Below are 14,965 nucleotides of genomic sequence, written 5' to 3' on the forward strand. Positions count from 1 at the left end.
TTAATTTTTAATCACACAAAGAATTTCTATTGTAAAAATTAACTTATTAGAAATAAAGTTAGTTTTCTTTGACCATTACTCCAATTATTGTTCCTTCTATTATCTCCCTAGTTGTACCTATTATTATCTGTTTCATGTACATGTTTCCATATTTTTTTATGTACTTATGTATATGTACATAGGTTCTACCTACTTAGACAACCCAACAGTTGGTCTTTTTCTGTGCCTTTGTTCCTTAACTTGAATTCATTGTTAGCCCTTATCCTTTAAAAAAAAAGTATTTACTTTTTCAGTAGGCAAAAGAGTATCAGTTTATTTCATTTTCCAATTTTTTTTGATTTTACACATTTTTTAAATCTGTCCATATTCTAATAGAGTTTGTTGATTTGTAAATATTTTTTATGTACTATGGAAATGAACACTTTATCATAGATGCTGCAGTGTATAGTTACCTTAGTTTATGGTACTTTTAAAAAATTTTTTTATATTTATTTATTTTTGAGAGTGCGCGAGTGGGGAAAGGACACAGAGAGACAGACAGACTCAAGCAGGCTCCAAGCTCTGAGCTGTCAGAGCAGCACCCCATGCAGGGCTCAAACTCACGAATCATGAGATTATGACCTGAGCCAAAGTCGGATGCTAAACCAACTGATCCACCCAGGCACCCCTTTTTGATATAAAGACGTATTCTTTTCCTTATTCTACAAAACCTGTCAATATGATACTTTTTTTTCTTTTTGCTTTCATGCTTAGAAAAACCTTCCCTACCCAGAAATTAGATAAATGTTTATCTATATATTCTTCTAGACTTCTTGATAGTTCAGTTATAAGGAATTTTACTTTTTGTTTATCTGAAATTAATTTTCTATGTGGATTGATATGAGGCTCTCTTTCTACCCAAAAAACTAATAATGTAATCATTTCCAGAAATTTAAATGCTATTATTTTGAAAATATAGCAAAGTATAAAAAATACATAAAAATAATTCTACCATCCAGATAACTTTTGTTAGCGATTTTTTAAAAACTCAAGAGGGCATTAATATGGTTAGATTTTTGAGCACTATAAAAAATGATAAAATTGAACAATAAAAGACTTCCCACCAGTTCTTTTTCCCAAATGCGAAAGAATTATCAAATGGGTTTGTTACTGGTAGTTATATTCATATCATAATTCTGGAACTACTTTTGTATATATCATAGGAATATTATAGGATAGAGCAAATGAGTTATGTTGATTGTTTTGAAAATATTTATTTATTTTTGAAAGAGAGAGTGCAAGCAGGGGAGGAGCAGAGAGAAACAGAGGGGCAGAGAATCTGAGGCAGGCTTCAGGCCCTGAGCTCTGAAGCAGGCTCTGAGCTGTTAGTGCATGGGGGGCTTGAACTCATGAATCGTGAGATCATGACCTGAGCTGAAGTCAGATGCTTAACTGATCAAATCACCCACGTGCCCCAGTATATTGATGTTTTAGAAATTAGGGTTGAAATTCTGCGAAAAAGGAGTTAGAAACTTGGAAAGGAGAAAAGATAAGAAAGAACCCTGTGATATTGATTTTTGAATTGGAAGTTTCAGTTTGAACTTGAGATAGTACACACACACACACACACACATTCCTGTTTTCCCTGAAATGGCCTAGAAATAATTATATTATAACTAGCATTCCCAGCTCTTGGCTTCTAAATACCATTCCACAGTAAAAAGAACCAGGGCTCATTGAAATGACTAATCCAGGTCTGGGGTAGGGAAGTACAGAAATAATTGAAAAGTGAAAGCTTTCCCACTAGTCCTTTTTTCCCAAAGGAGCCTGGAATATCTTATACCAGAAAGCATGGACATGCTCAAAAATTAACGGAGACATGCCAAATGTTCAGGGTAGTTTGAACAAATCTATCAATGATAAAATAACAACTTAATAGAATAATGGTAGTTAATATATAAAGATTGATAAGATTGGAAAAACCACTATTTTGCAACCACACTATAATAATTTAGGCAAAGATTATTGACAGATGCTAAGATCATTGTGTGAAAAGTTTTGGAGAGCAGGATTTATATACATGGTTTGAAATTATCACCCTTTAAAGGTACTTTTTTTAATGTATTCATTTTTTTTTTTTCAACGTTTTTTATTTATTTTTGGGACAGAGAGAGACAGAGCATGAACGGGGGAGGGGCAGAGAGAGAGGGAGACACAGAATCAGAAACAGGCTCCAGGCTCCGAGCCATCAGCCCAGAGCCTGACGCGGGGCTCGAACTCACGGACCGCGAGATCGTGACCTGGCTGAAGTCGGACGCTTAACCGACTGCGCCACCCAGGCGCCCCAAAGGTACTTTTTACAGTAGAGAGATGTGATGGATACTGTCTTAAGTGATCACATCTAAGGTTAATCACCAGTAATAGGACAAAGTGTCATTACGTGTCTTCTAATGTAATTTGATGAGAAATATATAATCACCTAATGCAGTATTCTTGTCAAAAATAGTTAACTTGAATCTAATATGAAGAATAATCAGACAAATCCAGATAGTGGGACACTCTACAAATAAATGGTTTGGGTTTTTTAAATGTAAGCAATGAAAGATTTTTCAAAGACATTTGAGGAAATTTAAATATGGAGTATATATTAGGTATATCTATTAAATTCTTTTGGCATGATAATTGTAGTTATGTTGGAAAACGTCTATGTTCTTGGTGGACACATGCTGAAGTTTTGGGAAGTGGAATGTAGCTTACTTCCAGATGGTGTAAGTAAAAAAGGAATGCCTGTATGTGTGTGCTTGTGTGTACATATCTATATGTAAAATGTATGTGTATGTATGCTTTGTGTGAGAATGAGAGTACCAAATGTGACAAAATGTTAACAATTGGTGACTCTTGGTGAGGTGTATAGGTATATGAATGTTTACTGTTCAGTTCATTCATTTTCTCTGTAGGTTTGAATTTTTTAAAATAAAGTGAGAGGTCATATTTTATCGTTTAAAAATTTTTAATTGACATACAACATTATATTAGTTTCAGGTGTACAACACAATCACTCTATATGTGTATATGTTGAAAGTAATCACAGTAAGTCTAGTTAAGATTTGTCACCTTACAGAGTTACAAAAAAAATTTCTTGTGATGAGAACTTTAAAAATATTTTTGTCATGTTTACTTTTTTAGAGAGAGAAAGGGAGGGAGGGCGGGCAAAGAGAGAGAATCCCAACCAGGCTTGTGCTGTCAGTGAGGAGCCAATGCAGGGCTCAAATCCACAAACCATGAGATCATGACCCAAGCTGAAATCAAGAGTGAGACGTTCAACCAGCTGAGCCACCCAGGTGCCCCAATGGTGTATTACATGTTTAAAAGTTGTTCTGTGCTGACAGCTCAGAGCCTGAAACCTGCTTCACATTGTGTGTCTCCCTCTCTCTCTCTCTGCCTCTCTCTCTCTCTCTCTCTCTTTCTCTCTCTCCCCCCCCTTCCCTTCAAAAAAATTTAATAAAAATGTTAAAAGTTGCTAAGAGACTAGATCTTAAAAGTAGTCATCACAGGGGTGCCTGGGTGGCTCAGTTTGTTGAGCATCCCAACTCTTGGTTTCGGCTCGTGTCACGACGTCATGGTTTATGAGTTTGATCCCCGTGCCTTCTCTTTGTTGACAGCACAAGCCTGCTTGGGATTCTCTCTCTCTCTCTCTCTCTCTCTCTCTCTCTCTCTCTCTCTCTCCCCCTCCCTCCCTCCCTCCCTCCCTCCCTCCCTCCCTCCCTCCCTCCCTCTCTCCCTCTCTCTCCCCCTTCCCCACTGAATGTTCACTCTTTCTGTCTCTCTGAAAATAAATAAGTAAACTTACAATACAGCATTGTTAATTCTAGTCACCATGCTGTACATTATATCCATGTAACTTATTATTTTATAACTGGTAATTTGGTACTTTTGACCTCCTTCCCCCATTTCTCCTACCCTTACCCCCTGCCTCTGGCAACCACCTGTCTGTTGTCTGTATCTGTGAGCTTGGTTTTTTGTTTGTGTTTTTAGATTCCACATATCAGTGAGATCATATGGTATTTGTCTTTATCTATCTGACTTTTTTCACTTAGCATAATGCCTTCAAGTTCCAACCATGTTGTTACAAATGGACCCACATAACCTGGGTCATACTTTTAAATACTCTTCTGCACCATTACTTTATTTCACTTAACAGTTTCCCTTTTCACATTTTTTTCTCCCTCCATATATTCATTTTTTCTCTCTCTTTTTCTATGAAAGGAGAAAGAAAGTCTCCTTTCAGTCAAGTAATTATTTTTATATCATGCTGTTAAAGTTATTTGGCATTTATTAAATATTATGCTTTCTACTCAATACCACATGAAGTCTAAATTCCTAGCACATAGACATTTATGTTTTAAAGAGGTAACTGAGACTTAGGATTGTAAAAATAACTTTAACATGCTGGCTTTTCTTTTTTCTTTCCTTGTAAAATTCATGGTGAGTTCCTTACCTTAACACCATGCATTTTAGTCCTTTATAATTTTAGATTTCAGAATATTTGTGTGGAAATTATCATCCCTAATATATAAAAACCTTTATTTTTCTTGAAATAAGTGAGAAGACTGTGTGATCTGAGAAGTGGTGAAACATTTTGGAAAGTGCAGGTTTAGCCAATGTTATCTTATTATTGACATCATTTTGTTGGTGGTTATCTTGACCGATCAATGACTAAGTTTTGAATAAATAACCAGAACATGGGATGCTTAAGTGGCTCAGTCGGTTAAGCATCTGATTCTTGATTTCAGCTCAGGTCATGATCTCAAAGTTTGTGAGTTGGAGCCCCACATGGGGCTCTGTGCTGACACTGTGGAGTATCCTTGGTATCTCTCTCCCTTTCTCTCTGCCCCTCTCCTGCTTGCATGCATTTGCTTGCTCTCTCTCAAAATAAATAAATTAACTTTAAACAAAAATAACCAGAACAATATAAATAAAATGGTGTTTTGGAATATAAAGAGAATATAAGGTATATTCCTTTCACTTTTGCAGAATTGAGAAAATGACATTAAAATGGTTTTTTGAGAAAGGATTTCTGTAATATTTTACAGAAATTATGGAAAGCGCATGTACAGTCAGTACTCATTATTTGCAGATTCTCTACTTGTGAATTTGTCTGTTATTAAAATATATTTGTAGCCCCAAAGTCTGTACTCAGTGCTTTCAGTCATTTGCATGTATGTGCAGAGCTGCAGAGAGTGAGCGTGCACATTCCCAGCTGAGATGTAACAGAGTGACACTCTACCTTCTTGTTTCCGCTCTCACACATCTTTGACCGGAAGATGAGAGACAGTAGAGGGCAGTGCAGTGTAGTGTAAGAAGTCTGGCTTTGGTCCCATTTGGATGGGATTTGAATTGTAACTGTACACCTATTTTGGGGCTGCCTCAAGCAAGGCACTTCTGAATCTTGTTTTCTCCTTTGTAAAATAAAGAGGATGGAATCTCCCAGGATGAATTATTTTTAGGATATAAGGTTATAATCTATATAGGATATGTTTGTTTGTGTACATATTTCTCCTAGAAGCAATGGGTCAATATTTGCTAACAGTGTTCATACCCATAACTACTTTAAGTCTATAGCGACTTTAGAGAACATAACTACCACAAATAATGGAAATCAGCTGGATGTCTTTACTAAGTGATGTTGAATAATTTTACTTATTTGACCCTTGTTCCTATCAAAATCTTACCAGGACTCTGAAGAGATCACTAGAAGTAGCATATAATCGGAAACAGGTAGGAAACAGCAGTAGTATCAAGAGTCAAACCGTATGATTTCTTCAGTGCTGTTTCATCTCTTCTCACTTAACAGTTCTTTGGAACTCTAGATATTTATTACATAGATACTTCATACTACTCTGTTCCTTCATTCTCTCGTCTGTCACCCTGATGATTTTAGAAGGATTATGCCAACTATTAAATTATTGTTTTTCAGCTCCAAACACACCCTTCTCTGCCCTGCTTTGTAATACTATTGTGAGATTCTGCAGAACTCATTTCTACCTTGCCAGATGCTCACTTTTAGGTTTCACAAGTACAGGGTGCTAGGGGGAGGCTGCAAGGTGGAGGAGGAAGAAGGGACTCACGCCTTTCTCTCTGTTTCTTGAGGGCTCCCTGTCTGCTTTTCTGTTAGTGTGACCACCATTCTGGTGGACTTCTTCATCCTAGCAACAGCAGTTTCTCTAGATAGCAGCAGTTGAATCCAGTTAATAGTTTTTCCGGTACTCAAGAGCTGGCCTCATCATAACCCTTCATAACACCAGCTGCAGTTGGCTAGCCCCCCTTCCTCAAAAGGTACCCCAGTCCCATAGGACCCCTCTTCCAAAATCAGAGAGGTTGACACCAGCTGAGCAGCACTCTCCTCAGGGATCTGAGTTTCAGCTGTTTAGAACCTTCCCTGCAAGCCTCTGGGTTTTAATAATTCCAGTCTCTTACCTTGACTCTCTAGTCCTGTGGGTGGTAGCTTTCCCCTGTAGTTGTTACATCCCTCATTTTTCTCATTCTTTATCTTTTTAGTTGTCTACATATCAACATAATTAATAATGACATTGTCTCTATTAAAATATATTGATTTCTTCCTGTGGTGGGGCCTTTTCTGATACAAAGATTAAATAAGTTAATAAGTGGAGAGTGCAGAGAGCAATGTTTGGTGCAAGGTAACTACTCAGGGAATAATATCATCTAAAACTTAATGGATATTATTATATAGACTATCATACTTGGAAGAATTTGAGATTTTTATAACCTGTTTCTTTGCAAAACACTAAAATTTCCAGTTTAACTACATAGCTCAAAAAACATAATCATTGAATTTATTAATCTTGATATGCTTGTCATCTTCTTGTGAGGTCTAACTTAACTACCCTATTTAAATTGTAACTTCTTCCCTGTGTACCTGCCCACTCAGCCATCTCCTCATCTTTCTTATTACCTTATTTTTTCCATAGTATAATTACTAATATATTCTTTATTTACCTATTGACTATCCTCTCCCCACAGTTATAAGTATCATGAGGGCAGAGAGATTTTTGTATATTCTTTATATTGTCCGTATCTGGAACAGTACCTGACACATAGAAGGCATTCAATAAGTATTTATTGAAAGAATGAATTGATTTTAGCAGATCAACTCTTGAGTACACTTTCAGTAGATCTTTATACTGTGTTTCTTTCCTACAACCGATGTTTGTGGAGTGTTTGTGTTTCTACAGCTCTGACTAGTGTCTTGTATGTAGTTGATGTTTATGAACTATAATTTTGATTGTTTGGTTTTTGTATTTTGTTGTGGTTGTGTATCTTTATACACTGGACAGTTAGGGTCTTACCTCTTGGTAGGAGGAGGAATAAATACCTTTGAACTCTCAGCCTTTAGATAAATCATCTAAATCAGTAAATCACTCTCAGTGATTATTGAAGTGATTGAATTAATTTCTCTCTCTTTTTATTTTTTGTCTTTTAGATTCTTTTTAATTAATTTGTTCATTTTTATTTTTTGGTCTTCCCCTTTTGATTGACTAACACTTCTGTGTTACTAAAAAAGTCATCTATATTTTCTGTGCTGGTGTTTCAGTTGCCAGCTGAGAATTGTATTGAAATATATTTCTCATTATATAAGTATGAAAGAGCTTTAGAAAATGTAGGAATATAGAAAGAAAATAAATGAAGGTTTAAAAATCACTTATATTCTTACCACCCAGGAAATAACCACTGTTAAAACAAGTGTAATATAAGAGGATATAGTTTTTACCCTGCTTCTTTTAGAACATGCAACCAGTTCAGGAAACTCATTGTTTTCCCTGTAGTCACTTACTTGTTTATATAATGTAGCCAGGCTTTATTCATGATCCATAAAAATAAAAACATACTGATTTTTAAGTGATCATGACTGATCTTTGAAAACTTTTTATCAGAAGTTATATCTTATTTATCTGTTTATGAGAGAGGGGAGAGGGAGAGGGAGAGAGAGAGAGAGAGAGAGAGAGAGAGAGAGCCAGGGAGGGGCACAGAGAGAAGGAGAAAGAATCTCAAGGAGGATGTGGGGCTCGAACCCACGAACTGTGAGATCATGACCTGAGCTGAAATCAAGAGTTGGACACTTAACTGACCAAGCCACCCAGGCACCCCAGTTATATCTTCTTTAAATTAATATCTGGGTATTCATTATTCCATTATTAACATTTGTTTAGTTATTACATTAAATCTTTATATGAAGAATTTTTGTGCTTTTAGTTAGGTGAAGCTGTTTCTTTTTTTAACATTTTATTTGTTCAAAGTATAGTTTCACACATTTACCAGTATTTATTTCAATTTTGATTTTCCGAGTTCTCTAGAATCAGATCCTGATGAGTAATCAAGTTATTTCCAAGCAATAATGTAAGAGACACTATATTTTCTTAAGTTTATTTATTTTGAGGGTGGGGGAGGGGCAGGGAGAGAGGGAGAGAGAACCCCAAGCAGGCTCGGCACTGACAGTGCCCCACTGTGGGGCTCAAACTCAGGAACCATGAGATCATGACCCGAGCTGAAGTCAAACTCTTAACTGACTGAGCCACCGCAGGCACCCTGACACGCTTTATTTTCTAATGTTACTTTTATTTATTACTTATAGTAAACCAAGTGGTACCATTGTTGGCTTAATTTTATCCACAGGAATGGAATAATGAAATTTGTTACTATAAAGAAGTTTAGAGAGGCTCCTGGCTGGCTCAATTGGAAGAACATGTGACCCTTGATCTTAGGATTGTGATTTCAAGCCCCACGTTAGGTATAGAGGTTACTTAAAACTTTAAAAAATGTTATTTCTTAAAATAACTTTAAAGGTTATCTAGTGTTAATTATTTTTTCCATTCCACTTACAAGGCACATCTTTAAAATCTTAAAGGACATCAGTAGAAGCGTGCAGAAGCAGGATGACTTTTAACCCCACATGGTCTCCTAAGGGCTCATATACTATAGTGTTGCTGTTCAAGGACAGCTCCTCTGGTCTTTTTCCTCCCAAAGTATTACAGTAAAATAGTGAGAGAACGGCTTACCTCTCACTGGCTTGTTTCCTCTGGCTCAGAAGATGATGAATTCTAATTATCATTGGCTCCAGTGTAGTCTCTTTCTTTGAGAGACAGACTTGATACCATGTTTCGCTAGTTATGACAGACTTTTTTACTTTTTGACATCTTTGGAAGGGATATGTCTTTTATCCAAAGATGCCTTCGTATTTTTGTTGGCCAAGGTGGAAGTCGTGCTCTCTTTGTCATTGCCTGTGCATTGTGAACTTAGTTGTATCCCTAGTGTCATGTAGTTGCAGCCCCTTGATGTTTCAATCAGTAAACTATTTAAGTGCCTTTGGAAGAAAGAATGTGAGGACTGATTGTTATCTAAAAATCTTGTAGCACCTGTGTTAAGATCGAGACAGTATCAGTATTATAATTGGAAAACAGGAGTCTATGGTTTCAAAGAAAATTTTGGTGACAGTAGTAGGGGAGCACTCTTTTAAGAAATGCTGCATCACCAAAGCTTTTAATGGCCAGAGAATGATGTCCTGTGGAAAAACACAGACATTAGATAACTGAGTGACAAAGTGTTTCAGAAGTGTTCAACTTAAATACCAAAAGGCGTTTAATTTCTTACGTATGCACAAGGAGAATGGATACATATTAACCATCTTTGAATGTGTCCAAAAGAGCTCTTTAAAAAGGTATAAGAATTCAAAATGATAAAATCTTGTCATAGTTTAACTGGCAGGTTTTCTTCCTTAGTGGAACATAAGATAGTGGTGCATCTTAAAAGGCATCCTAGATTTGACAAAATGTGGTAGATCAGACTGTTCTTCTAGAGTGGTAGTGATGACCAGTATAAAGTTCTCTTTTTATCCAAAACATATTTTCTGAACCCTGAGCCTTAGGGTTATTTAATTACTTAAGTAGTAATTAGTATTACTTTTTACTTTTGTTTTTTTCTTAAGTAAAACATAGCAACAATCTACTTAGGAAAATTACCATATACAGGCTGATACCTGCTTTATCTTTTCATCATCATTTCCAAGGTTAGATAATAGATCCCTAAGAAATCTCCCATATACTGATACAATTTTTGGTACTTTATTGCATCTGTAAAAATAATCCATTCATTTAAAAAATTCAAACAGTATGAAAAATACAAAAAAAGTAAAAAATACTTGAAACTCCACCATTCTCACTGATGATGTCTCTCCAGATACTTCTTGTGCAGCTATTTGTATGTGAAAGTGGATGTATACTTTCTGTAAAATTGCTTACCTCTCATGTTTAGCAAGTTGCCTTTGTTCCATTCAGTGTTATATTACAGCTATTGTTACATCTGAAATATTAATTGATTAGTTATTGATTTTAATGGCTGCATAATTTTCCATTGTAGAACTGTGCTGAATTATTTAAGCAGGTTCCTGTTAATGGACATTTATGGTCATTCAGTTTTCTTTAAATAGTGTGTTGATGAATATTTTTGTGTATGCATATTTTTCATTTTATAAAATTATCTCCTTATGATAAATTCTTAAAAGTAGGATTTGGACATTATATATTGAAATTTTTATTAGTAGCTTTTAAAAGTTTGGTATTTTTTTAAAGGGTAATAGATGCAGTTTTGCTGAAGCAGTGATAATATATAATATTGAAATGTCTTTTAAAAACCTACTTAGTATTTTAAGATCTGATTCCTAATTTTTAAACAAATGATCTTGGCTCCTGTAGCATACTTGGAAACCTTTCATTTATAATAAATGGAAGTGAAAAGTTACTCAACCAAAGAAAGAAAATGGAAGAGTTAAAGTACTAAGTACAAAGAAAAATATAGAAAATGGAAAGAAAGAAAGAAAGAAAGAAAGAAAGAAAGAAAGAAAGAAAAAAAATGGAAAAGTTAACGTACTAAGTATAAAGAAAAATAAACTGATGGAAAGATAGAAAAACTGGAAAGGGTAATAGAATGATTCAGATAAAGAAAGGGCTTTGGAAACAGACCTAGATTTGAATCCTGATTTTGCCTCTTTTTTTTTTTTTTTTTTTTTAAATTTTTTTTTCAACGTTTTTTATTTATTTTTGGGACAGAGAGAGACAGAGCATGAACGGGGGAGGGGCAGAGAGAGAGGGAGACACAGAATTGGAAACAGGCTCCAGGCTCCGAGCCATCAGCCCAGAGCCTGACGCGGGGCTCGAACTCACGGACCGCGAGATCGTGACCTGGCTGAAGTCGGACGCTTAACCGACTGCGCCACCCAGGCGCCCCCTGATTTTGCCTCTTACTGCATGACCTTGGGGAAGCTTTTTGATTTCTCCAAGTTTGTATGTCCCCCTCTAAGGATAATAACATATCACATAGTTGGTGTGAGGATTAAATAATAGGAATAATTATAGCTAACATTATTGAATTCTAACTATCTGTGGCAGGCATTTTATTAAATGTTTATATGTATTTTTTCACTTGGCTAATACTTATCTTAATTTTCACAAACTTGTGCGATGTTAATATGTTTTACTGATAAGGAAACTAAAACAGAGAGATTTTTTAAGTTGCCTCAGGCAACATAGTAAGTGGCAGAATCAGAATTTGAACTTTGTCTGACCAGTAGAGCCTGCAGTGTAAAACACTATTCTATGTGTATACAAAACACTTAGCACAGTGCATAGCATATGTGAGTTAATATACATGTTGAGGCTATCTTTTAAAAATAAGCATGTCAAGAGAATGAGAAGACAAGCCACTGACTGGGAGAAAATATTTGCAAAAACATATCTGATAAAGGATTATTACTCAAAATATATAAATAACTCTTAAAACTGAGCAATTAGAAAACCAACAGTTTCATTAAAAACTGAGCCAAATATGGGGTCCCTGGGTGGCTCAGTCGGTTAAGTGTCCGACTTTGGCTCAGGTCATGATCTCATAGTTCATGAGTTTGAGCCCCGCATCATGCTACGTGCTGACAGCTAACACCTGGAGCCTGCTTCGGATTCTGTGTCTTCCTGTCTCTCTGTCCCTCCTTTCGCGTGCGCGCTCTCTCTCTCTCTCTCTCTCTCAAAAATAAATATTAAAAAAAATATTTTTTAAAAATGAGCCAAGTATCTGGACAGACACCTCACTAGAGAAGGTGGCCAGTAAGCATATGAAAGGATGCTTATATTATTATATATTAGGAAATTGCAAATTAAAAAAGGAGAAACCACTGCATACCTTTAGAACAAAAAATTCATACCGACAACACCAAGTGCAGACGAGCATGTGTGGAGCAACAGGAACTCTTGTTCATTGCTGGTGGGAATGCAAAATGGTACAGTTTGGCAATTTCTTATAAAACTAAACAGAGTCTTACCATATGATCTAGAAATTGTGTTCCTTGGTGTTTACCCAAAGAAGTTGAAAACTTAGGTCCACACAAAAACCTGCACATGGATGTTTATAGCAGCTTTATTCATAATTGCTAACACTTGGAAATATCCAAGATGCTTTCAGTGGATGAATGGATAAACAAACTGGCACATCTATATGTAATGGACTATTTAGTCCTAAAAAGAAATGAACTATTAAACCATGATAAGACATGAAGGAAATTTAAATGCATGTTACTAAGTGAAGGAACCCAATCTGAAAAGGCTACATACTTTATGATTCCAGTTATGTGATAATTCTAGAAAAGCTAAACTGTGGATGCAGTGAAATGATCACTGGTTGATAGTGGTTAGGAAAAAGGGAGGGATGAATAACCTGAGCATAGAGGTTATTTAGAGCAGTGAAACCATTCTGTATGATATAATGGTAGATACATATCATACATTTGTCAAAACCCATAGAGTATACACTAAGAGTGAATCCTAATGTAAACGTGGTCTTTGGGGATGATGTGTCAATGAAGGTTCATCAGTTGTAACAAATGTACTACTGTGGGGCAGGATGTTGATAATGGGAGAGGCTGTGCATTTGTAGGGGCTGGGACTACATGAGAACACTCCAACTTTGCTGTGAACCCGAAACTACTCTAAAAAGATAAAGTTTATTTTAAAAAGAAAATAAAATTTAAAAAGTCAAGTGTACATTATAAGTGTGACACTTGTGATGCTTTCATTTTTAGGCTCAGAATAAAGAGACCAATGTGTTAGCTGCTGCAAAGGTGATTGACACGAAATCTGAAGAAGAACTTGAAGATTACATGGTTGAGATTGATATATTAGCATCTTGTGATCATCCAAATATAGTCAAACTTCTAGATGCCTTCTATTATGAGAACAATCTTTGGGTAACTATTTTCTATTGATATTATTATAAGAGCCAAAATGAGTTAATTGTCTGAAAGAGATTTCTAAGTTGTGGTAGTCTATTTTATGTATTATCTCTTCTGTATTATTACTTATGTTAACTTGAATGGGAGTTGATCTGATGAGAGGGTCATTAACAACATAATTATCCTAGCTTCAGCGGATGTTCAGATGAATATTTGAAATGTTTATTTATTTCTGAGAGAGACAGAGAGACAGAGCACGATCAGGGGAGGGGCAGGAGAAAGGGAGACACAGAATCCTAAGCAGGCTCCAGGCTCTGAGCTATCAGCACAGAGCCTGACGTGGGGCTGGAACCCACGAACTGTGAGATCATGACCTGAGCCGAAGTTGGACGCTTAACCAGCTGAACCACCCAGGCGCCCCTCAAATGAATATTTCAAATTGTACAGTATTTCATGATTGTTTGACATTGGACCCAAACGGAGAAACTTGGTTAAGAATATTAAATTTTCTAAATTATGAAATTAAATGAGTTCTCTTGTTTGTAATTTAAATTTAGGCATTTAGGGGCACCTGGGTGGCTCAGTCGGTTAAGCGTCCGACTTCCGCTCAGGTCGCGATCTCGCAGGCCGTGAGTTCGAGCCCCGCGTCGGGCTCTGGGCTGATGGCTCAGAGCCTGGAGCCTGCTTCCGATTCTGTGTCTCCCTTTCTCTCTGCTCCTGCCCTGTTCATGCTCTGTCTCTCTCTGTCTCAAAAATAAATAAGACGTTAAAAAATAAATAAATAAATTTAGGCATTTAAATTTTTTGGAAATTTGTTTTCTTAGAAATTGTTTTAAATTTCTTATCCTAAACTTTTTGTAAATCATGTAATAAATTACAGAATACTTATTAGAAATATTAAATATTTATTTTCCATTCACCAGACTCACCTTTGAATAGTAGTAGCTAAGGCTGAATATATAAATTTTGTTCATTTTTAGAAAACATTAGGCACAAGTGCATATAGAAATAAAATATTTATTATAATAGCTGGTCAACCATTTGCTCCAAACTGACACTCATTTAATCAAGATGGCTTTCTGAAATGGAGTTTCTTTTCTCCTTGAAGGAAAGTGTTATGAGAGAAATGCTAGGAGTATGTAGTAGAAGTAATATCTGATTGGAAATCAAAAGCCCTATATTTTTTGATCCTGGTGTTGCTATGTTGAATAAGTCAGTTAACCTTTGAGTGTATTTACTCATCTATAAGATGAGTAATGACCTATTTTTCAAATGATATAATGAATTTGAAAACCATCTGTAACTGGCAAACACCTGTAAAAAAATAAGAGTATTATTATACAAAGGGGAAAAAGCAGGAAGCTACACAATTTGACAAGCTAAGTAATTAAAAAAAACTATCTTATAATTATCATCAGTGTGGTGTCCTCTAATATAGTTGTTCAGGGCTCTAGCAGAATGTTCCCGGAGATTCTAATGAAAATGAATTCCTAGATAATAACGAGATAAGATCTTTACTTGAGATTGTTGCAAAATAAAAAGTTGGACAACTGTGAGATATAGTCTAGTGGGAGAGATTGATATTAATTATCTATAATTAATCAATGAATTATGATATATATAAAATTACAACTGTGATGGGATAAGAGAGAAATGTACATGGTGGTATATACCAGGGAGATCTGGGAAGGCCTCCCT

The 14,965-nt window shown here is 35.8% G+C and overlaps 1 protein-coding gene and 1 long non-coding RNA gene across 3 annotated transcripts in view; both read left to right on the forward strand.

Annotated features, from left to right (window-relative positions):
* The window catches only part of SLK (STE20 like kinase), a 54,351-nt gene that overhangs the window by 7,340 nt on the left and 32,046 nt on the right, over window positions 1-14,965 (forward strand). For both annotated transcript variants that reach the window (XM_058697686.1, XM_058697687.1), the window contains exon 2: window positions 13,118-13,282. In XM_058697686.1, the coding sequence (XP_058553669.1) occupies window positions 13,118-13,282 (165 nt within the window). The remainder of the gene's footprint in view (window positions 1-13,117; window positions 13,283-14,965) is intronic.
* On the forward strand, window positions 1,598-3,188 carry LOC131493327 (uncharacterized). The gene is made up of 2 exons (XR_009252567.1): window positions 1,598-2,086; window positions 2,330-3,188. It is a non-coding gene; the product is annotated as an uncharacterized LOC131493327 (long non-coding RNA).

This window comes from Neofelis nebulosa, chromosome 13 (assembly GCF_028018385.1).
Source record: "Neofelis nebulosa isolate mNeoNeb1 chromosome 13, mNeoNeb1.pri, whole genome shotgun sequence".
NCBI lineage: Eukaryota > Metazoa > Chordata > Mammalia > Carnivora > Felidae > Neofelis > Neofelis nebulosa.